Source organism: Ictidomys tridecemlineatus, chromosome 1 (assembly GCF_052094955.1).
Source record: "Ictidomys tridecemlineatus isolate mIctTri1 chromosome 1, mIctTri1.hap1, whole genome shotgun sequence".
In the NCBI taxonomy this organism is placed as follows: domain Eukaryota; kingdom Metazoa; phylum Chordata; class Mammalia; order Rodentia; family Sciuridae; genus Ictidomys; species Ictidomys tridecemlineatus.
The window spans coordinates 28,337,311-28,361,532 of NC_135477.1; the positions used below are offsets into that span (position 1 = coordinate 28,337,311).

At 43.0% G+C, this 24,222-nt stretch overlaps 1 protein-coding gene across 1 annotated transcript in view; it reads left to right on the forward strand.

The window, feature by feature from the left end:
* The window catches only part of Hpse2 (heparanase 2 (inactive)), a 629,942-nt gene extending 606,178 nt beyond the window's left edge, over positions 1–23,764 (forward strand). The window contains exons 11-12 of the mRNA XM_005335241.4: positions 1,287–1,433; positions 19,770–23,764. Coding sequence (XP_005335298.1) covers positions 1,287–1,433; positions 19,770–19,935 — 313 coding nt within the window. The 3' untranslated portion in view covers positions 19,936–23,764. The remainder of the gene's footprint in view (positions 1–1,286; positions 1,434–19,769) is intronic.
* The last annotated feature ends 458 nt before the right edge of the window (positions 23,765–24,222 follow it).

The following is a 24,222-nucleotide window of genomic DNA, read 5'->3' on the forward strand; positions in this document are numbered from 1 at the left end:
GTTGACAGGGTATTTTAAAAGGTTAATATTTGATACTCTTAAAGTAAGAGAAAATGGGTGCTCTCATTCAGAGGCTGGTAGAAACAAATGGTTGCAAAATTTCTAGAGAGTTAACATTACCAAAATGTGTGTACCCATCAGGATAAGTGAGGTTATGCTGTGATAACAAAGAACCCCCAAAATCTCCACAGCTTTCAATAAAGATGGTTATTTCTGATTCATACTATTTGTCCACCATGGCCCCCCTGTAGCTCTGTTTTGCATAATCTTTATTCCAACACCCAGGCATAGCCTCTGTCAAAACATTGTCAGTCTTCTGACAGAGAAAAAAATTAAGGACAAAAACATAGGCTGGCCTCTAAAGCTTCTGCCCAGAGGTCTTAGCATCCACTCGCATTTCACTGGACAAGGCAAATTATGTGATCACTTTGGGGTTCAGCAGATCAAGGACGTAAAATCTTCTCATGGGGAGGGCACCATTAGAAATAGACTGGAACGTCTGGTGACAAAACATACAATGTGCTTTCCCTTGGCCTAATATTAAAACTTCTAAGAGTTTATCTATCAGAAATAAAAATGATGTCCAAAAAGTTTATGTACAATTAAGCTTTTCATGACATAATTTATAATGGCAAAAAATTGAAAGCAACAGAAGTTCACAAAAGTAGGGGATTAGCTAAATAAATGATGTTACATTTCTATGGTTGAAAAATTTACAAGTAGAAGAATATATAATAGCATGAGAACATGTTTAAGATTATTGTTAACTGAAAAAAGCTGTATGAATAATGTGATCCCAATTACATAAAAACTAAGTAATACATTTGTATGTGTCAATGTACTTAATAAATATTTTTCAAACTAAAAAAATACTGCAAGAATATTTTCCAAAATGTTGTCATATCTCAAGATTAAATGATTATGGGGAATCTTCATTGTATTTTTATATATTTTTCTAGGTTTGTTTGTTTGCAATAATCATGTTTTACTTCCATACTTAGAAAATATATGTATTTCTATATACATATATCTATATATCTGTTTTTTTTCTAAAATCATTGCAATACATTTTTTAAAATACAAGAAATGTGGTGGGAAGCAGGTATCTTCTCAGGAAACCACAATATCAAGGCCTTCCTGTCTTGAAGGTCTGTTGTGACAAAGAGCCATAAAACCAGTGTCCTTTTCTGGGGTGGTCCTCTTTTGTGTGGCATATAAATAATTTAGGAGCATCTAACTGACCACTTTGTTTCCATCTTTTCCCTTCTGTCTTTTCTGGCTCTCAGCCACAACTATGTTCGTGGCTCCATTACACTGTTTATTATCAACCTGCATCGATCAAGAAAGAAAATCAAACTGGCTGGAACTCTCAGGGACAAGCTCGTGCACCAGTATCTGCTGCAGCCCTATGGGCAGGAGGGCCTGAAGTCCAAGTAAGTGCCAACCTGGAAATAACTTAGTGTGGCAGGAGCTGAGCGGGGAGGAAGCTGGAGTCAACCCGTTGCTGATGGTAGTGGTTTGCTCTGGGCTTCAGTGGCATACAGTAGAACAAAGAGTGGTCTGGAGTCAGAAAACTGCTGACTTTCAGCGGCGTGGGTCAAGCCCGTCTTTGTCTCTAGGTTTAGTACAGTAAAGGCAAGTGGTGGACAAAATATTTATCAACAAGGGTACTCTTGAAATTTGAGCAAGGCAGTTCTTCATCATGCCAGGTTATCACACTGCCAGCTACTTAGCATCCTTGGCACCTGCCCACTACATGCCAATGATGCCCCTGGTCACATGACCACCCAAAGTCCTGGTAGTTGATTACAGTGTCCCCTCCAGCTGTAACATTCTGTAATGTTATGACCCCTTTTCATCATCATCTACAAGCCTCATGAGTATTAAAGGAAGAAGCAAGGAAAAGGAGTCAATGGTTCTCTCCCCCACTTTACAACTTTGGGCACATCACAGCTCAATATCAGTTTCTCCATCTAAACAAAAGCAGAGAGATTATATTCTGGAGACTCTGTGGCCCTTTCAAACTGTAAGATTCCATGAGACCTCCTACCTCCCTCAGTCTCTGCTACAGCATATTGACAACACTACTCTACCAACAGAAAGCAGTTCCCCCCAGAGTGAGAAGGACCTGGTCAAGGGCAAGGCCATCCCCAGCTCCCCGAGCAAGGCCTCTCAGGAAAGGCTTGGGATGCTCTGCAGACTGGGGGCGTTCCTGTTCCATTTTTAATGTTTACCAAGTTTAACAAAGCTGTAAACTTGGAGCAGGTGGCTTGCACTCCCACAGCTGCCCACAAATATTTGTGCTATAATTGTTCACTGTTTCACTGCAACCTTGGTGGCTTGCATTTGGCTTCCAACTGTATGTGCAATGGGAACAAAACACAATCTGGGAAGTCACTTACTGAGTCTCTTTAGCCCACCCTAGATCTGTATTTTCACATACTGGCTTTTTTCCCCCTGGCTTCACGTCCATGGCCTCCACTTTTCTTTCTTCCCAATTCTACCTATAGCAGCAGGATTTTTGAGTATTTTTGTCCTTTCTCTCTCAACTTCCCAGTAGTTTATGACTGGTATGCTTAATTCCCAGCCTTTATCCTAGGCAGGAGACACAGTTCTAGTCCCAGTTTCACCATAAAATAATTGTATGACCTGAGCAAATCCTCATCTCTTGGCCTCAGTTTCCACACCTGCAAAATTCAAAGATTACTGTATATTTGGAAACATCCTTCATAGCCCTAAAACTCTCATCCTGGGCCTAATTTTCTGAGGACCATGAATGCATTAAAGTCTCCTGCTACCTTTCAATAATGTCCTGCAAAGCCATTTCTGGCAGAACGACTGACTCATCTGCAGTTATTGTAACAGGTTAAGGCTCCCAGAAACCAAAGAGCTTAGGAACTGAGCCTGCCCAGTGTCAGGAAGACCATGTACACTATATGGAAGCAACTGGCCAAGTGTTTTGGTCTAACAGGTCAAGCTGTCTAACAGGTCAAGAGTCCTAAACACATCTCTAAGTCTGTTCCTCTCCTACAAACTACTAATATATCACCTCTCCTACTCTAGAATGCAGTGGCTTTACCCTGTGATATGCCATCTTGGGCTATAAGCTTCTGGGCAGAGACTGTCAGGTGCATGTCCAACACCATGTCCAGTGTTCTGCTCAGTAACTACTGAAGAGCAGGAGTCTTCAGTGGTTCTGGCTGGGGGTCTCTAGAAAGGGTGTGGTTTCAATGAAACAGACATGAAGAGAAAAATGAAAGGAAATAAAATAAAGTGGTTTCAGTCTTGGGTGTCTCTTGCTTTTGTAAGTCTCTGGGGCCAAACTCTTTGTTCTATGTCTGCTAGTTCCTTGAAGCCTGAAGCCACATTAGTTCAGAAATGGATGGAAATTTCTGGAAGTGAGGGAACATGCAATTGCTCCTATCTGGGGGCACCAGGAAAAGGATATAGACCAAGTAGTGCCCTATTCAAGCCACCAGTTAGGCATTTTGGATTAGGATTTCAGAAGTAGAAAGATGCCTGAAAATGTTTTTGATTGGTTGAGGTAGAGTGATTCTCATTTTCTTAGAATTGCTATCCAGGGTGTAAAGATTTGAAATCTCTGAAAGGGTTTCTCCATGTGAACTCAAAACTAAGGTATGTCAGCTCTCAGAGGAAGCACCCTGGGCCACTAATCAGACACAGGCTAGGCATCTGGATTCACAAAGAAGGTTCCTGCTTCCTGTCTCAGTGGTGAGCCAGTCATAAGACCTCACACACAAATCTCAACTCCTTACATAAGAGATTTTTCTCCTTCTAGGAACCAGACAAAAGGTGGGTGCTTTTTACCCTAGAGGATACAGGTTTTAGAAACTGCAATAATGAGTGCAAGAGAAGGGTATTCTACATCTGGAATACATATTTGTCAAGGAATGGCTGAAGGCAATGGGGATATTTTGTTCAGAGAAGAAAAGTAAGGTGACTCGTGAGGACTTCTTTTCAGATACTCACAGAACTGCCAAGCAAAAGTAAACAGATTTGGCCTAGAATACTCCAAAATGGCACAAAAACAAGGAGTTCAATTTAAAAGAGAGATTTTGCTAAAAAAATGAATTCATTTTCCAAAGGCTCACCTTGTTTGACCAACAGACAAGGCTTTGGGGAGGTGAGAAAGAGGGCAGTATCTCCAGAGGTGCTCTGATTCCTTCCTGGGTGGGAGGTTGGGTAGGAGTGCCACTCCCTTCCAGCTCTAGAATTCTAATCTTCTCTTCTAATCCCCTCTACACCTGCTCCCAGAGGAGAAGTCTCTCTGGTCACTAGCAAAGGAGCTTCTTCAAGCCACTAAAGGACCACACAAAGAGGTTGTGCTACAAGAGCAAATTGTGGTAATATCTGGCTAATTGTTTTTCTAGAAAATCCCCAGCTGTGAGTTCCTCCCTGGCCATGTTCCCTGGTTTCACACCTTTCTGGAAGATGGCCCCATTTGCACCAGGAAATGGTTTCATTATGGATAAGTCAGAGGAGAGGAGTACCTTTGGGGAAGCTCTATCATGTACAAAAGAGAAAATCATGTAATCACAAATCAAGAAACATTATCTTCTAGGGAATGAGTTCTACCTGAGACATAAATATCCCCTGTGTTGTTCAACAAATAGAAGCAATGTGAATCTGTACCCCTAAAAAAGCCAATTTATATCCAAAAATAGAAGACTTCATGGTGCTCACTTTCCCAGGAAAAAGTCAAACCCAGAATAGATGGTAGATCAGATCCTAGGGTTCTTCCCTGTGTGTCTTGCTCAATCCCATTTGGTGGGAAAAATAATCCAAAAGATAAGGAAAAAAAGGAAACAACGTTCATCACATTGGCTGTTGTAACACACTGACCTTAGTGGATGCTAAGTATTCTGAAGTGAAATGACATTTTGAAGTAATTGGTTCAATCCCCTGCCCTCAGACAATCTGTGAGAAGCTATCTGGACCAGAGGATGCTCTGTGTGTAGAGAAACTAGGGAATGGAGTGGCCATAATTTCAATCTATTTGAGTGCTTCATCATATAATAACACAGGGGCCCACTATCCCTATGGCTGTGACTCTATGGATATTAGCTTTAATAGCCAGTATCTCACTGAACCTCTGAACAATACCATGAAGCATGTAGAATAATTCTTGTCTTCCTTCCAGTTAAAGAAACTTAGTCTTAGATCATTAAGTGACATATTCAAGCATTCAGTTCTCCTTACTTCTAATCCAGAGCACTTTCTTCAACAGTGTGTTACTCCAACAGTCCAGTAACAAAATTATAATTACAGAGGACACATAGTTTGGATAACTGAACTCTGTCACGACATTGTCTGGGTTCATTTCATTGTAAGCTCATTAGAGAATGAGTACATTAGAAGAGTGTAAGGTTGCCTCTCTTTTCTCTCCTGGGCTAATTCATTCTAGTTTCATTAAATTTTCTTCTCAGGTCCTGGTTTCTGACCTTTCTTAGAAGTTCTCTGAGCTGTTTCTAAAACTACCTTCCTGTCATGGAATTCTAATAAAAGCAATTTTTCCCCTCATCAAAACTGGGGAAGTCCCTTCTGTTTCTTCTATTCTGTTAGACAAAGGGATTATTAAATACCAGGACTCACTATAAAGCAGTTTAATATGAGGTTCATAAAAATCAATCTCAGTGTATTATATTCCAACCCCATACATACAGGTATTGCCAGCTCCCCTATACCTAATGGAACCACCCTCAGAGGTATATTTCTGAGAGAAAGACACCAATAGGGGAGACTTTGGGGGAAACTGGAAAGCATATATCTTCATCCAATTATCAATTTTGTATTGAGATCCTATCTTATGCTAGACATAGTTTGTTTTGCAGCAATCTAACTTGAAGTGACAGTTACTCTGACTGCAATTTTAAAAGAATGGTGGTCTTATAACTTGAAGTGCTCAGGAATTATAGGTAGACAAATTGGGAGAAAAGTCTGAATGTGAAGTTCAATATGAATGCTCCAGATCAGTATGTCCCCTTGATCTTCCTAATGCTAAATCACACCATCACCTGATCTGCAAGAGTTATTTAATGTGTAGTGCTTAGGGGTGAGGCTGGGGGAGTGGATTCTGAGGTCCCTACCTTCAAAGAACTTATCCCTATTATTAGAAACAAACATCTAACAGGAAGCAACTTGTGGGTGGTGCCATAATAGAGGCTCAGAATTTCTGCTTTTGGGCTAATAGGTTCCATATTAAGGCTTGAACTTGCTATCTGCTTGAGCCTCCTCTTCAGTCACCAAGAGTTTGGCTGAAAGACTCTCAAGGCCTCTATAAACCCAGAGTCTACTCTGTGAAGAAATGAAAATTTTCTTTTTCTTCTTTTTCCACATACTGCTCATTTTTTCCATCTCTCTGAGATATATAACTTTTGCTTTGATTTCACCCTCATTAAATTCTATATCAAAGAAAAACATTGGCATCTAACTACATGCCATTAGAGAGGTGTCATATGATGTTAGCCAAACAGAATGGTTCTGAAAATACTCAAGTAATTCCCAGGTGCTAAGACTAAAAATATCTTTGTGTCCCTGTTGGAACCGACTATATTGTGATATTTCATTTTTGGATTCAAAACTTGGCTATTATGAAAAGTCCTGAGAGCTGAACTGGTCACTACCTGACCCACCATAATCGCTCACTAGTAAAAGGAAGCACCATCTTTCATTTTTGGACATGGACAGACCTGGCAAAAGGAGCTTGGCCTTTAGTCCATTTATTTCTGCAGATCCAAGACATCTATGTGCCTGCATTCTGTACTGCTGGTAGTAGTTGGTATCTGGATGATTTGAACTGTGGTCAACCAGATGTCCTCCCTGCAGGTTTCCATTATCTTCACTTGTCTGGGATCATTCAAATGAGTTTCTTTTTAAAATAAACCTCTCTATTAAAGTTCTTTAGTTGTTAAAAGGCAGCTTTCTAGAGGAAAAATTTCAAAGGATGCCTACAGGTCAAGAAGTTTCTTCTACAATGTCCCTGCCAAAAAGCCTTTCAGCTTCTGTTTGATGTTTCTGAGCTGGTCCACTTTAGGACTAGACAGCTCTGATTGTAGGGAAGATCCTCCTTACATAAGGCCAAAGGGTGTTTTCTTGCTATTTCTACCCCTCCTTTAGAAAAATTAAGCAGAAAAAATTAAACTTCTATAACAAGTTTTCAATATGTCTCCCCCTGGATTGCTAGTCTCCACACTAACCACTCCAAGATCCTTCAACCATTCCTCAAATCTTCTAGTTTCCAGCCTACTCACCTTGGATTCCTGATCACCCAGGAATCCATCACTTTATAGGATCTGATCTCACAGGATTAAGGTTTCAATTGTTTTATCTCATCCAGGCTAGTTTGAAAAGGTCAGAGAAGGAATAGGAAATTTAGTATAAACAAAAAGAACATTTTAATATAATTCCCCTCACCAACACAGTAGAGAAACATTTTAACATCTCTGCCAATTTCATAATCAAGAATGGTATTCTTATTTAATTTATAGTCTTTGAGTATTTGTGAGATTCAAAGTTTTTTCATGTCCATTAGTATTGTGTTGCTTTTATGAATTTTCTATGTCCTTTGCTTATTTTTCTATGGGAGTGTTAGTCTGTTTTATCAATAATGTATAACTTTGACTATTATCAGGTGATTTTCCCCTTTGATTATTTGTATTGAACTTTTTTGCCAAGACTTTATTTGCTACTTTTCCAACTATTTTAATTTTCAGGTATTATCTTGACATTTAAAAAAAAAAAAGTGTTCCCTTGAGCCAATGATATAGCTCAGCATGAGAGCACTTACCTAACTTGTACAAGGCCCTGGGTTCAATTCAAACTTTTGTTTTTGAAAAACTTTTTTTAAAGTTAAATCTATTTATCTTTGGCTTTGTGGTTTCATCCATTCCACTTATATGTGTATGCATTTATATTCATGAAATCAGATAAATATGCATCTCTCTCTTTTTAGCTTTTTTTTTTTGTTTCTTTTTTTATATCTATTTCTTTCGTCCATTTGGAATTTGTACAGTTAAGGTAAGGAACCTCAATAGCTCAATAGTACTGATGTTCAAGCTGAGAGTGTGTGAAGAAACCTATTAACCCACACGGAACTTCAGGTATTTGTTTTAAAATATCAGGAAAAATAAAAGAATCCATTATAAAAAGCAAGGCTTAGATTAAAGACTTCTTTTACATTGGGAGAAAAAAAGTCCTGCTGGGGCAGATGCAACCCTGTCAGCTGCAGCCCTTTTGAAAGGTCATTCAGAGCCCTCTGGAAGAAATACAAGCCTCAGAGACAGGGCAGCACTGAATGGCAAGAAAAGACCGGAGATTTACAAGCTGGCTGAGAGTGAACAGGAAAGTGGTACTTATTCTAAACACTAACATTTCAGTTCATGTTCCAGTTCAGAGAGCCTGAAATAGACACTATAAAAAGCAGAAATGTAAATATATGTGAGCATATATATTTCTAAAAATGCTTACACTTAAGGTTCTGAGGCAGTCTGTAGAAAAAAAAAGAGAAGTAAATATGTAAAGAAAAGATCCTTAAACATCTTTAGATAATGCAAGCTTACTCATTGGAACGTAGACGAGTCCAGATCTTGTGCTAATTTTGGGGGGTTTTGGGCTCACTAAGAGATAGTGGTTATAACAGTGTATATGATGTTATCTAAGTAAATGATTATATGCATAGCTGAAAAATATATTGAGGGTACCAAGGAATAGATTCTTCTCTGCCTAAAGAAAACTTGAACCACTCTATACACTCTCTAACACATCCCAGAATTTGGGAGAAATTGAAGAGGATTTTATAGAACTTGCCTGTCCAAAAAGAAAAGTTTTTATTTTCAGTGCTAATGCTTCATCTGATTGGGTTCTTAATTCATCCTGTGATGTGCTGCCCAAGTACTTCCCTTGTACATACTGAGGAGCAAATTCATCTCATGGTGGTGTGGGGGGGGTAGTGATTAAATGAAGTAGTTCTACTACAACAGCAAAAATTCTCATTTCAGTCAATTCAACCCAAACCAAAAACCCTTGCCTTGAAAAATTCATGTCTTTCTTCTGTGTTAAAATATGTGGCCTCCTAATATGGTACTCTGAAAGAGTAAGAAAAGCATTTTTTTTCTTCAAAATAAATTCAGAAGGTAATGGTTAGAAAGTTATTTGATTCCCTTCCACCCCCAGCTGCAAATATATTCCCACCCCTTCTTCTACCAGTGCTGCTCAAACTTGGCTGCACTTTGAATCACCTGGGGGCTTTAAAAACCCCAATGCCCACGCTGCACCCCAGACCAATTAAACCAGAATCTCTGGGCTGGGACCCAGGCACCAATATTTCTTAAAGCTCCCCAGGTGATTCAAATATGTGGCCAAGGTCAAGAACCACTGTCCCTCTATAAACCTCTGGAACAAGGTCCCAGATGATTTGCATCTTTGATTTTCCCCAGATTTTGTCTTCATTCAGGCACCAAGCCATTTTGCCAAAGGTGTGAACATACCATGAGCCCCTAGAGTTTTCTATGGCTGAGTGGAAGGATGAGTGCTGGCTTCCCAGAGGTTTTATTGTTTGTTTGGTTTTAACTTCCAGATTAGTAATGTGCAGATCACTGTGCAGATTAGAGGATTATAAAATGCTTTTATATTTTACAGAGACTTGACATCTTAAACCAAGACTTGACATCTAAAACCTCAGAGTTTTCACTCTTTTTGTTTTTCCTGAGTTTTCCATTTGTTCTCAGCTCCAGAACATATTTCCTTCTAGCTCGCTCCACCAGCTGGAAACTCTCTGCATAGCTGTCCATCAAGGTTGTGGTCTCTCATCCTCAACCCCCCTCACTTGGGGACCCTCTTTGGAGGCAGGATTTCCATTCTGTCCTAGTTGACCCAGATGAACACTGGCAAATGAGCATTTTAGGGCACAGCTAGCATGTTTCTGCACAGTTGATTGTAAACTGAAAGGTAGGGAAGCAGAAAATATAGGCAGTTCTTGGGGACTGAGAAGTGGCCCTTATCTTCTTTCTCTTCACCTTCCAGAAGCTGTGGTTTAGTAATGGACAAATGCAAACCTCAAGGAACTACAAAGTTCTGATGCAGCTCACCCCTATAGCAAGGCCTGGGCCCCGAACCAATGTTCTTTGGCTACCAGGGCAGGATGTGGCTCATTCCAGACAGGGGGCCTGGAGCACAAAACTGTAGACCAACTGCCAAACATCAGCAATCACTTTGCAGACCACCCCTTCCCTGCTAATCTTTGCAAGAATGGTCCAGAGTCACCACACACTTTGATCTTTGATAGCTGTGAACCCTGGAACAGAGCCTGTGCCACCTGAGACATCTTATTTTTTACTTTGGAGAGTATACCAAAGCCCCTGATGTTATAGGGAACACTTTATCAAAAGCCAATAATACCAAGGTATTTATCTCCTTTAACTGATTAGAATAGGTATCCTGGGAGCCATGGCCATAGAGTAATGGAACTGGTTTGGGATGTAGCTTATGGACTACCTCATATGCTTTTCATGTGGAAAACCTATCTGCACAATGTACACAAATCTTCCCTCTTCTCTTCACACCACCTGCAGACTGCCTATAAAGGAATGCTGTTTCCCCCACCCTGCCTCTTCCTGCTCCCTGCAAATAGAGCTGGGGAAACCAGATCCCTCCCCACAGAACGCACATTGACTCTTTACCCCCTGAAGGTCAGTACAAGAGACTGGGCACAAGGGAAGGAGAGACAATTCTGACTTGGGAAATGGGAAGTTCTCAGTGCTGAAGGCCCTGATAGAGCTGGAAGGAAAGCTCCTAGGAAATGCTGTAGGGAAGGTCATTTGAGGCAGTAGGATAAGCTTACTCCAGGTTTGGAAGTACACAAGTTCAAGGCTCATTTTGTCTTGGAGGTGGAAAATCATCTCATATGATTGGAATATAGGATGTTTTGTGGGGTGAGAAAAAAGCCAAAAAGATACACTGGGGCCACACTGCTGAAGGCCTTGAAATCTAGGCTAAATTTGATTTTCCTTCTCTTCCTGCTTTTTGTGTAATGTTTTTATTATGGTGTGTTTGGCCATGCATCTGTATGTTTCAGTGTTTTCTGTCTTAGAGAGCAAGGACTAAGTCTGTTATAATTGAATTTGTACAACACAAAGAACAGTGGGATATGAGTAATGGCCCTTAAACACTGTTTGTGAATATTGGTGATCATGGCACCAGTTCTTTACAATGGGAAGGGGACAGAGTTAACCACATACTAAAGTCTCCATGGTTTTTATAGCTGGTTCAGATTGTGTACTGTGGTTTGAGCATGATATGCCTATGACATGGAGCTTTGAGATGGTTGCCGAATCAGATTTCTTCCCAAACTGTCCCCAGATGATTCCCTCATCTGTTGGGAGTTAACAGTATCAGTATAAATCTAGGTTTCTTAACTAGGCTCTCATCTTGTCTGCCAAGTGTGCTAAGTTATTTTAAGCCATTAGAAGCACATGGTGGAATCCCATTATGGCTTGGACCATTATTACACAAACTTGGATAGAACGCAGATCAAATCATGACCCCTAACCTAACTACATACAAGAAAACCCTATATCCCTTACAACTTGCCTATAGATCCCCCAGCTCTCCTTGAACAAAGAAGTCCTAGTGTTTGCACTGGTCAGTGATACAGAAGATAGATCAAAACTCTTCATTGTCTTGATATGCCACTCAGAAGGTAGGATGCAGGGCATTTGATTTCATCAGCTCAAAAATATCTCAGTGGCCAAGAACTTCACATAGGGTGTGGGCCACTGGAGGGGTGAGGGGAACAAGAAGCTTTCTTTCCTCCCTCAGACAGTCTCCTCTCCCAACAGTGGTAGGAGATTGGAATGTCTTGCCAACCAAGTTCCCTAGGGTGAACTCAAGTGTTAATTGAACTACTGTGGTAGGCAAGAAGGCAATGAGCCAAGTACTATTGAAAATTAAGAAATGAAAACAAGTCAATCTGGCAGACAAAATGACTCAAGCACACAGATAAAATAAGGCTGAAGGGGACCCTAGGTGCAGAGGATGTGCCCCTGTCTCTCCCAGCTTGGCCACCAGATAGGCCCCGTGGAGGAGGTTACATCTGATGGCCCTGGAGGGAAGAAGCGGCTTTTTGATTGTTACGGACGAAAAATACACAGGGCATACTTGAAAGGAGGTCATTCTCCCCGTGACTGTTGAGGAGTGGGAGCGCCCAGAGAGGATCAGGCCTTTGCCCCAGCAGGGCCTGTGTGACCAGCCCGTGGTCTTGCGGGGCTCCTCAGCGTGGTAGCCTTGGCTCAGGACAGTTTCTAATGAACTTCCTCCCTAAGCTGCCCCAGATGCGCAGCCTCCCCCAGAGCAGAGCGGAGAGGGGAGCAGAGCCCTCTGTCCGGAGACCTGGCTGGGCCCCTGGGGCTCTAACCTGCCCCTGACCCGGGGAGGGCAGGGCAGCTGCGCTTACCAGCTTCCTCGCTCAGCGAGGGGCCAGGCCTCGGGGGCCTGCAAAGCACAACCAGGTGCGGGCCGGCGGCCGCGGGGCCCGGAGAGTCTGGCGCGGAGTCGCACGGACGCCGACCCCGCACCTGCGCCAGGACCCCCCTCTCGACCCCCGGCCGGGAAGCCGCACCCCGGCAGGAATCGCAGACGGCTCCCACGTTTCCTTAGCTCTAGGCCCTATTCCAGGAAGGGGCCCTGCCGCGCGGTCCGCAGTGAAGCTGCGGTTGGGATTGGACGGACTCTGTGATTTGCTCCCGAGAGGCCAGGCGCAGGCTCGCTCGGGCCTTGCCGGGACCGCAGGGAGGACAGAAGGACGCCTTCCAGCTTCCTGGGAGCCGTTGCTAAGGCTCGCTCTCCAGGCGCTGATAAGTAGAACAAGAGTGACCTCTGGTGGCTCACAAGAAAGGGCGCTGGGACTAGGAGGGGGTGCGACCCTCAGGCCTCTCCATGCACATATTTATTCATATCTTCATCCTGTGGCTGGTAACCAATCTAGACCAGCACATTTTTGTCCCGAGTCTGAACTAAAATTCAGCTTCTGGCCTTCTGGTCAGTTTCTTTTCCTTCTAGGTTGTAGTTCTTCCACCCACATATTTATTTCCAGTATGTCTTTGATTGACTTCCACCTTGTAAGTGGGTGGACAAGAGATGGAAAGGAAGACAGTCACTTGCTCTCCTACCTAGGGGACAGTCTGACGAGCAGTCACAATATTGGTGATGGGTAATAGGAAAACACTTTGGAGGAGCACTTAGTCCTGATTTGAAGAACAAGTAAGGGATAGCCAGGAAAAGGAAGCTAACACTCAGGGCCAGAATATGGAGGAGGTTCAGGGAAGTGGGAACAACTCAGACAAAACCCTGAGACTAGAGGCTCTGACTGGAGGAGCTACAGAATGGGAGAAAGGAGTGATGAGTGATAGGGAGCAGGAGTGGGTGGAACAACTTCTAGAGGCAGCCAGAAGTGGACAAAAGGTCCTGCTCAGGGGCACTTTGGACAATGTTCTAAGAACAACCCAAAGCCACTGAACATCATCATCAGATTTGTTTGTTCAGGATCATTGGTATTAAACTCTGCCATAGCCTACCTATTAGGTATAAGCTCCCTGAATGAAAAACAGTCAAGCAAGAAGGGACCTTAGGATTCTACTGATGGCACCTTTCCTCTCACAGATGAGAAATCTAGGCTCAGAGGAGGCAAATTGTACATGGCTGAGGTAGAACTAGTTTTCTTCATCTCCCACTCAAGTCCTCCAAATCTTCCAGCATGTACAGATATCCACTACCAATAAAACACACAATTCCTTACAAAAGTCATCCTGGGCCAGTCCAGAGGCCAGCAAGTTATCTTCAAGATTGAGAAGATAACTCCTCTCTGGGGGAGGCTGCGCATCTGGGGCGGCTTAGGGAGGAAGTTCATTAGAAACTGTCCTGTAGCTCCTCCAGTCAGAGCCTCTAGTCTCAGGGTTTTGTCTGAGTTGTTCCCACTTCCCCGAAGGACCTGATCATTAGACTTGTACCCCTGAGACTCAGAACAACCCCTGAGACTCGGAACAGTTAAATCCTTGCTTAAATGTTCCTGGCTATTGAGAACCATGATAAAACATGAAAACCAGAGATTACAGACAGGTTAGTGGTGGGTGGAGGGAGAATGGCCTGGCCAAGAGGCTCCCATGGAGACCTGGAGAGCAGAGGTCTTGACTCCAGATAGACCCATCGAATCCCCTTTCAAATAGCATGAAAAATTAAGAAAACAAGTTTAGAAATTGGAAAGTAACTTAAACTTTGTAAAAACAGATGGTGATAAAATGCAGTTGTCCTAATATTTGGATAATTTAATTGCCCTCAGCAGCTCAGGCAAGCTAGGGAATTAAGAGAAATAGTTCAACCTAGGCTGGATCATTTAGCATTTGGTTTGAAAAGCCATAAGCCAATAAGGAGATCCAGGCATATGATGAAAATGTGATAAGAAATGTTTTCAAAGAAAGAAACATGATCCTGGTGAACACCACCTGGAACTGGAGAAACAACATGAAATAATAGCAGGAGGTGGTCAGGAGGCCAAAACTGAGACCTAGCTTAGCCACTTATTAGCTATGTGACCTTTCCTAGGCCACTTAACCTTTCTGAACTCATCTCAATAGTGAAGTTACAAAAATAGTAGTATTGCCCTACAAATTGCACAGGACTCTTAGCAATTACATGTGGCAATGGAGGCCAGATAGGACTACACTTAAGGCATCAGTGCAGATCTCAGCCCTACCACCTCCTGGCTGTGTGACTCAGGTAAGCTCTAGACACCTCTGAACTTTTATGTGCTTGTCTGCAATCTAGGAATACTAACACCTGGACTGAATGAGACAAAATCATAACACATAGTGCCTTTCACATAAATGGTGCTCCATAATCAGTGATTTTTTTTAACCACTAATGTGATTGTCTGCAAGCTTACAAACTGTTCAATGTATACCAAGAATTATTGGTATATTTAGTATGATTTGATTTCACTGAGTAATCAGATAAATAGTGAAAGAAAACTATAAGCAGGAAGAATAGAATGGAGACCATAAAGCACATTGTCTATCTTTAAAATAAATGTATTTCTAGATAAGGACATATAAAGACTTAAGGTCTCCCAAAACCTTACTCATAAAATTAACTCACATTGGTTTAGCTAAGAGATGATTGTATGGATCGTTTTTAAGAATGAAAAACACTAACCATGACCAATGGTCTTGTGTCAGGTTGGGATAAGGTATCTAGTGAGTGATTGTGAGAATCGGTGATAATTCAGATTTTATCTAACACCTCCACTGAGAGCAAGAGTAATTGGACTATTAATGAAATCTGTAAAGTCACTCAGTGAACCTCCAGGGAGCCTCTTCAGAACTGGAGATATTAACTCAGGAAGACTAGAAATAATGCAAAAAGATTCCAAGTTCATTCACTTATTCAGAAAATATTAAGCCCCTTCTCTGTTCTTTTGGGCACTAAGGAGTCACAGACCAGTGCAGAGTAGAGCAAGCAAATCATTACAAAGCAGTGAGAGAAGGGCCCTGGGTATAGATAAGTGTTGGGCACCAAGACAGCCCAGATGTGGGGCTCCTGACCCAACCCAGGGGTCAGAGGAGGTTTTCCAGAGGAGGAAACACCTGGACAGACTCTGCAGACCCATTGCACCTAATCTGACAGAGGAGGACTGGCAAGTCATTCCTTTTGGCTGTGCTGGCATAAGGGTGACAGCCTCTCCCAGTGTGACGATTCCTTTGAAGTGTCAGTGTGTGTCATGGCCTTCCCACTTCACATTAATTGTCCTTTTAAAATATTTATTTTTCTTCATTTTAGAAGTACTGGGAATTGAACTCCGGGGTGCTCTATCACTTAGCTACATCTCACCTTTTTTATTTTTTGAGAAAGTTCTCAGTGAGTTGCTGAGGCTAGCACAAATTTATAATCCTCCTGTCTCAGCCTCCCATATTGCTGGGATTACAAGTGTTTGCCACTGCTCACAGAAAAATCTTTTTTTAAAAAAAAAAAAAAAGATATGATATTTTTTCCTCCCCACCAAAAAAAAAATCTATCAGTAATTTCATAAGAGTTTTAAAAGAACTCATGTCTTGTTAGTCCCAGTGTCAACTGATATTTATGCTAGAAAAAATATTTACTGCACTTAAATGCTGCATATATTTTAATCCCCACAGTATATAGCTATTTAACATTTTCACTTGAGAAATAATTATCTCATGTGAAAGACTTTTTTCCATTCTAATCTTTGCATATGGAAATCTTTACAATTTCCTCGATATAACCGTATGCAAAGATTAGAATGGAAAAAAGTCTTTCAGCAACTCTGGAGACTGAAGTAGGAGGATCAAAAGTTTTAAGGCCAGCCTCAGCAATTTAGCAAGATCTTCAGGAACTTAGCAAGACACTGTCTCAAAGTAAAAAATAAAAAAGAGTTGGGATGTAACTCAGCGGTAAAGCACCTCTGTGTTCAATCCCTAGTATAAAAGAAAAAAAAAATAGAAATCCTTGTGATAACTGCCAATTCATCCCTTGCCCACTGCTGACATCTGTGGTCCATAGTTAGGTTGCAGCCTGTGGAGACTGACAGGATCTGAGATTGGATAGGTGGAGCCAGCTCCATCATCCATAGTGAAGTAGAAGGGATGGCCAGTTGATAGGGAGTTTGAGACATGCAGTGACAACACCAGATTGCTCTGTCCGCAAGATGGCACAGGGATAGAGTAGGAGGCAAGTTCTGAACTACCATCATTGCAGTGAATGGAGAAAACATTAACATTGAAAAACATGAAAAAAGAAAAATATGAACAGAATTGATTTGACTTCATGACATCAACTTTTTGACTTGGGTAATTGAATAAATGGTGGTACTATCACAAAGGTGTTCTAAAAGCAGAGATAAAGACAAGGCTTGAGGAGAAGATTTTGGATTTGGATTGCATGGAATCCAAATGGAACCCATGGAACTGCAAAGTAGAAATAAGCAAGTCTGGAAGGAGGATGTAGACTAGAGAAACGGCTGTCAACAGCTGGATAGTAGGCAGAGTCACTGCACCCTGGGAGGAGTAAACAGTGTAAGAAGAGAGTCCAAGAACAACGTTCTGGAAACCCCCACATCTAAGAGGCAGGTAGAGGGGAACAACATCCAGAAATGAAGGATGAAAACCTAGAGAGAAAGATCATGGGAACTAAGGGGAGAGAAGATTTTCAGAAGGAAGCCAGGAAAAGGGTCAGTTCTACAGAGCAGTCAAGTATGATAAGGACCAAAAAGTGTATCTGTCTATAAAATGAAAAGAATAACAACAGAAACACATCTCTTACTTACCTAGCTCTTTATGCTCACAAAGCGCTTCCATATTTTTAAAATTTCATTTAATCTGCACTATAGACCATAGAACATGCTTACAGATGCTAATTCTGCAGGGCCATGAGGTTAAGGGATTTGCCAAAGCCATCTAGCAAGTTAGTGACTTGGCTTCTGGAATTAGAGATTTCAATCCAGGGTCTGGAAGGTGCTCCCCAATCACCCACACTCAGGGACTTTTTAATCACCCAGGGAAGAAGTCAGAATAGGGCCTGTTCCAGAATAACTACTGGTTAATAGTTATTAGATTTTTAAAGACTTGCTTGTCACATTGTTTTGCTCTTCCCAAAACTCAAAGATGTAAGTGTTCTGGGACCTTCTGGATCTAAAAGGGCATTACCTAATTTCTTGCACCTAATTCTGTATGTGAGAAACCATTGAAGATTTGCAAGCAGAGAAGTGATACACATTGGAATGTGTTTGGGAAAGGTTAATCAGCATTATTGAACTTGCATTTGACGGGGCTTATGCCTGGTTGTTGGATATTCACTTCACCTGAAATACACTATGAAGACACAACCTGTCTGGGCTTTTTTGCAAGTGAACCCTTCTCTTCACCCTGCTTCCCACTCCAGTGACAAGAAGAGAGCAAGAGCTGTCTCATATTTGGAAGCAAAAGCTCCTTGCGTATCTGATGATGCCAGTGCTGACCGTCAGCTCTCAATTCTCCCACACCATCCTGTCTGGAGGCAGCCCAGGAGTCCCCTGCTCACTCATTCATTCCTTAGTCATTCCATCAAGGGGTGGGCATGCTGCTCCCTCTGGCTTGGCAGGTCTGGACCCAGTCCAAAGTTATCCAGGTGGGACGAGGCCTGAACCTCTTCTCTGCCTAGCTCTTCATTGGGAGAAATTTAGAAACACACTTATCTCTGGGAATTCACTGCTCTCTTGGGCATGGGGATGATTATCTCTCTGTAAACCTGTCTATCATTTATAGCACAGAAGGAATACCAAACAAAGGCCTTTATATTAATCTATAATATTTTATTCTCCTTAAGACTCAGATGATATCACTATAGTACTATCACCTTGGAGGCTGGGCAAGGCCCTGAGACAGACATCACTATGCAATGTCGATTTTCTGGGGATGACTCACAACCTTTTTTCCAGCTGCTGGCCTGAGTCTGGCCTTTTCGACTAATCCATAAAACTGAGATACCACCTGGGTGCATGGCTGTCAGGAATTTCTGGGAAATTGTCTGGAGTCTGCATCATAGGCATGACAGGTGGCATTTCTCTCCCATCCAGCCTAAGATTAGCTGTTTCTCTTTTCTCCCCAAGTTTGAAATGGATATGATCTCCTTTCTCTGACTTGAACAAAAAGCAAGCAGGATAGGTGAATTGTGACCATAGATGCCTACTTTATTGCCTACTTTTTTGTGGTGCTAAAATGAAAACACCTGCCCCATCCTGTTAAATATCAAATATAAAACTCAGATTAGAGAAAGTAGAGTTGCTAGGTATATCTCTGACCCCCTTAAGAATAACCCTCTGGGGCCTGCAGTTTGTGGCTCCAGGATGAAGCACTTGCCTAGCATGTGTGAGGCACTGGGTTTGATCCTCAGCACCACATAAAAATAAATAAATAAAATAAAGGTATAAAAAAAAGAATAACCCTATGCCAGTAACACGTACAAGTAACACGATGCCAGTTATCTAACCTGTCAAATTAATGAAAGATGAAGTAAATGGAAGATTTCTGAAATCATCTTGAGCTTGTGCATCATTCCACCAGGGAAAACTCTCAGAAGTTTTAGAAGTGACAGGCTGAGCTGCAATTATGATTTTAAGACAAAAAGGCATGAAACATTTCCACATTTCCAGCTTCTGTATCAGAGACTTTTTTTTTTTTTTGTACTCAGGGGCATTCAGACACTGACCCACATCCCTAGCCCTATTTTGTATTTTATTTAGAGACAGGGTCTCACTGGTTGCTTAGCACCTCACCATTGCCAAGGCTGGCTTTGAACTCGTGATCCTCCTGCCTCAGCCTCCTGAGCTGCTGGGATTTCAGGCGTCTGCCACCACATACAGCCTGTATCAGAGACTTTTTACTGATCTAAATGATACATCTCTGGAGTTAGATTCCCTGGGTTCAAATCTTGGCTCCTAAACCTACAAGCTGAATGACCTTGGACAGGTCACTTGCTGCCTGAGATAAGTAGGGATGATGATAGTTACTTATCTCAGAGGGCTGTCAGAATGTTTGACAAGTCATTATGGTACAACAACTAGGTCAGCACCTGGGCATAGCCAGCATCATGTAAGGGCTGGCAAAGCATGCACCAGAGTGATTGGCAGGCAAGCTGGGCTGCAAGACTTTGTTGAGAAGTCTCCTTGATAATCCAGTAATGAGGTCCGTGCTGTTTCCCCACTGCAGGTCAGTGCAGCTGAATGGCCAGCCCTTAGTGATGGTGGACGACGGAACCCTCCCAGAATTGAAACCCCGCCCCCTGCGGGCCGGCCGGACATTGGTCATCCCTCCAGTCACCATGGGCTTTTATGTGGTCAAGAACGTCAACGCTTTGGCCTGCCGCTACCGATAAACCACCCCCCACTCAGGAGCTGCCGGGGGGCCTGCTGGGCTACTTTCTCCCTTCCACACTAGTATCTGCCTCTGCTGCCCCATCCTGCTGGAATCAACATAGATTTTTCTCTCCAAAGAGACTAAATGTCATAGTTTGAGCTTAGCCTAGGTAGCTTGCATCCATCCCTAATGACATCTTCTGTACCCATGTAAGAACAAAGGTATGTGTCTAGAGCTGTATGTTTTCATTTACACGCACCATGAAAGCAGGCTGATTCCCCACTCCCAGGACAAATGTTTCCAAACAACTCTCCATGATTCTGGCCACACTACAGCATAACTACAAACCCCCAAGCTGAGCCTATGGCTACTGCCCACAGCAGAAGATGAGGAAGGAAAATACTAGGAGGACCTGCAAGAACCCATTCCTCTTCTAACCCCTTCTCTCTTGTCTGTTTCCTGCTGCTGCCCTGGGTTTCCTGATACCTCTCTTCCTGTAGGAGAGCAAATGGTGAGTCAGCTCTGGCCTGCTGGGTGAGCTGTTTATGTAATTTCCTGGCTGATGTATGAGTGTGTGCATCTGGGTTTCTGACAGTGGCATCCATCACTGGCCATTCCTCTGGGAAGCGGGTGCTTCAAAAGTAGAATTACAATCATACTCCAGATTCTGTAAGAAGGTTCTTTCTATTCCTTTGTGAATCCAGATTCCCCCAGGCTTGGACGGGAGTCAGGTAACAATATTCATTGAGTAGAGAGCAATGTATCAGGCACCACAAAAAGCAATCATCATCCTTCATGTTGCCAGGAGGAGAGAGTCGTAGTACAAAGGAGAAAGCACGAGGAGACATCACACATACCCTGGCTAAGCAAAGCCAATCAGACCTGCCCCAAAACTGAAAACTGGCAGGGCCTGAAAGGGTAAGCCCTTAGTTGTTTGGTTAACCAAAAATGGTTCAGAAGGTGTGAATCAAAGCTTAGCACTGTGAAACACGACGAGACGTAGCCTTTCCACCTCTTGCCACATAGAGAAGCCTCTCCATGGCACTGGCCAGGTGGAAATTCCAACAAATGTAGTCTCCAACAGTGCCTCCTATCCTAGGCCTGCTTATTTGAGCAGAAAACAAAGCTTTGAGTAGCCATATGGAGGAGAACAAGAGAGCTGGAGACAGGTCTGATGGCAACACTGCGGAATGTCAGTGGGAAGCTTCTGTCAGTGGGAAGTGATATAAAGTCACGGTAAGGATCTCTATGATTCAGGAAGCACACGAGTCTTTGCAAAAAGTTGCAGAGACTTTCTTTTATGTGGATGTGATTGTCCTCAGGATAAATGACATAAATGATGCTTCTTTTAAAGGAGAAGATACTTGTCGCCATCCTAGGGTGCTGACAGCCATACAGCTGTACTGTTGTGAGAGGCTAGAAATGGGGTGGGGATGGGGTTGCTGAGGAAGCACCAGGGAGGCTGCCTAAGACAGCCGAGGAGTAAGGATTGGGGCCAAGTCTGCAAAGTGAGAGACGGAAGATTCAACAAGCAAGGTGGTAGTGGATTCTCAGCTTGGAGAATCCAGAATTTGGGAACTTAGAAAGCCAACTAGCTAATTTTATGTAGGAAAGTAGTGGACTTGGTTTTTGACACACTTATTATTAGGCGTGGGATAACAGCACACTGGTGTGCTAGAGCAAGCAGGAAAGGGACAGCCCAAGGATGCACTGGACCTGCTCAGTGCAGTGATTAGCATGGAAACCTCTGGAGAGAGCAGAGCAGACCCTGAGACTGCCCCCTGCCCCAGAGGTCCCCAGGGTGCTTCCCTTAGCAGGAACAGGCACCTCCTGCTGAAGCTTCAGCTCTTAGAGGACAGGAGAGAGAAGTGCCCAGACTAAGGATAGGAAGGAGACAGGTGGACAGGCCAAAGTAGGGAAGAGCAAGGAAAGGAGAAATGAGACAAAAAATTGTTTCCCCAGACTCTGGGGAAGACATCCGAATCTCCTGGAGATGCCAGTGCAGATGCCGCCTCAGGGCTTTCTGATAATAACAGGTAACCACACCACGAGTCCTTAATAGCCAGGCCCTGGCCTAGTTTGCTTTGCATATATAAAGCCCCAAGATGGAGTTACTATTGTCATCCCCATTTTTCTTGAGGTCCTTAGCTTGCCCAGGGTCACCCAGGGAATGGTTGCTAATCCAGAGCCTATCCACTTAATCAGCAAGTTCAGTGGTACCCAAGTCACAGACTCACCCCTTTCACCTCCTGGTATGTTCTCACTCAATACATCCAGGACTTTCAGAGCTCCATTCAGACACACTTGCTGTAAATAAGTGTTGATTCTTCACTAAGCCTTGCAGAATATAGGTAATTCCTGCTTCTTTTGTCTTTCTCTGTATATTAAATGCTGCACCCAAGAAGTTTAAGTTTTGTTTATTTTTTAGTTAATAAAAGGGGAAGAGGGAAGCACTGAAATTTATCTTTGGAATATTGCAGTTCTAATTCTGCAACTATCTCATGAAGAAGTACTTACATTGTTCAAAGGATACCAAGAAACCCACTCTGTCATCACATTCCGTTTTAGTGCAGGGCATCTGTCCTGGTGCCCTTGAGGAGTAGGAGGAGCAGTTACCAAACCAGTGGGGGTTGCTCCATCTAGGAATCCCCATCACACACACCCCTAAAGACTGCCTGGGGCAAACAGCATCACAACCCATATCAAGAGAACCATTTTCTAGGCCAGCCAGAGACAAAAGAGCAAAGTGTGTGTCCCCCAGACTTTCCTCTTCCTCAAGCAGGACACTGTGGAGATCATCTGAGACTTAAGAACTGCTTTATTTTAAACCAAAGAATGGGCTGGTGGACATACTGATTTGAAAGAGTAATGATGCAGAATGAGAATCCGTGCCTTTTGTTGAGATGGTTTTGTGTTCCTTCTGCCTCTAGGAATGATTTCCTTTCTCATTTCTTATCACAAAGGCTCAGAATAAATTCTCATTGTTATTTGGAGAGAAAGTCCCAATTCTTCTAATGCTCTGTAAAAAAAAAACTGCAACTGTGGGATATTAGTATTATCGCTGGCTGGAGAAAAGCTTGAAAATACCAGCGGAGGGGGAGGGGGCTCCAGTGGGACTAAGGCCTGGACCTCCTAGAACCATGATTCCAGCCCCAGTTCCTCCCCAGCAGAAGTGTGGGCAGTCCCCAGGCAGGGAGGCCCAAAGCCACACACTCTCAGGTAGGACAGAGAAGCCTGATGGATTCTATTGTTACCCACTCCCAGAATCAGGGGCCAGCACTCAGTGGGCTATTAGTCACTGAGCTTCCTGCAGGCGGCATGGTTGGGGCCGGGCCCAGCATCCATGCACTGAGGCCAAGTGCCTGGAATGGATGTAGCTACAGGATTCACCTTGGAAACCCACTGAGAGTGGCTTTATTTCTAAAAACAAAATGTCAGCATTTAATCTCTGCAGAAGCAAAGGCAAATCAGGTGGATCCCTCTGATGGTAAAAACACTAGGACAAGGAAGGACTTTCATATTTTGAAATATCAATGGAGTAACCAAAATGAATCAAGATATGACTCTGGGAAAGCCAGAGAAGGAAGGGCAGAGTCTTGTACCTAACAGTTTCCTCCACACCCCTGTCCAGCTGGGCACCATTGGGCCGCTCTGGACACTGACTTGCTCTTCCCGCACTCGCTCTCCTGTTCCACAGCCCCTCCCCTGCCAGCCTCTCTATCCCCAACTCTTAAACTTTAATTTTAGATTTGTATGTATTCTTTTCCTTAGCATGTACCTGAGTTGTAAAGAAGATAGTAAGAAATACTCCCAAGAGAGCCAATGCTAAAATACAGAATTTTATTGTACTATGAGGTCCAAACAACCGGAGCACTTGGAATCCCTCCCTCTGAGTTCCACTAACAATGAAATGATTGCTTCCATAGCTGTCCTTCCTTTATTGAATGCCTTCTTCTCATCAGACATCTTATTTATTCTTCATTCTGGGTGGTGTGGTGAGTATTTTGACTCTGTTAGAGATGGGGAGGATTAGAGAAGGAGCCTGTCCATAGCCATCCAGGTGAAGAGTGGCCGAGCTGAGGTTTGGTCCCAGGTCTTTTGGGTTCCAAAGTTGGCTCTCACTACACTGTGTTGCCTCTCCTCTGTCTGACAATAGACAACCTTTTCTCATCTCTGTTTGCCCATAGCTAGCCTTCTTAATACCCTGTGCATGTCCCACAGAGAACCCTAGCATGACTTCCCCCAATGCCTTCCCCTTGATCTCTGGTTTAAGGAAGCCAACTAACAGCCTTGGCCAAGTCCAGAC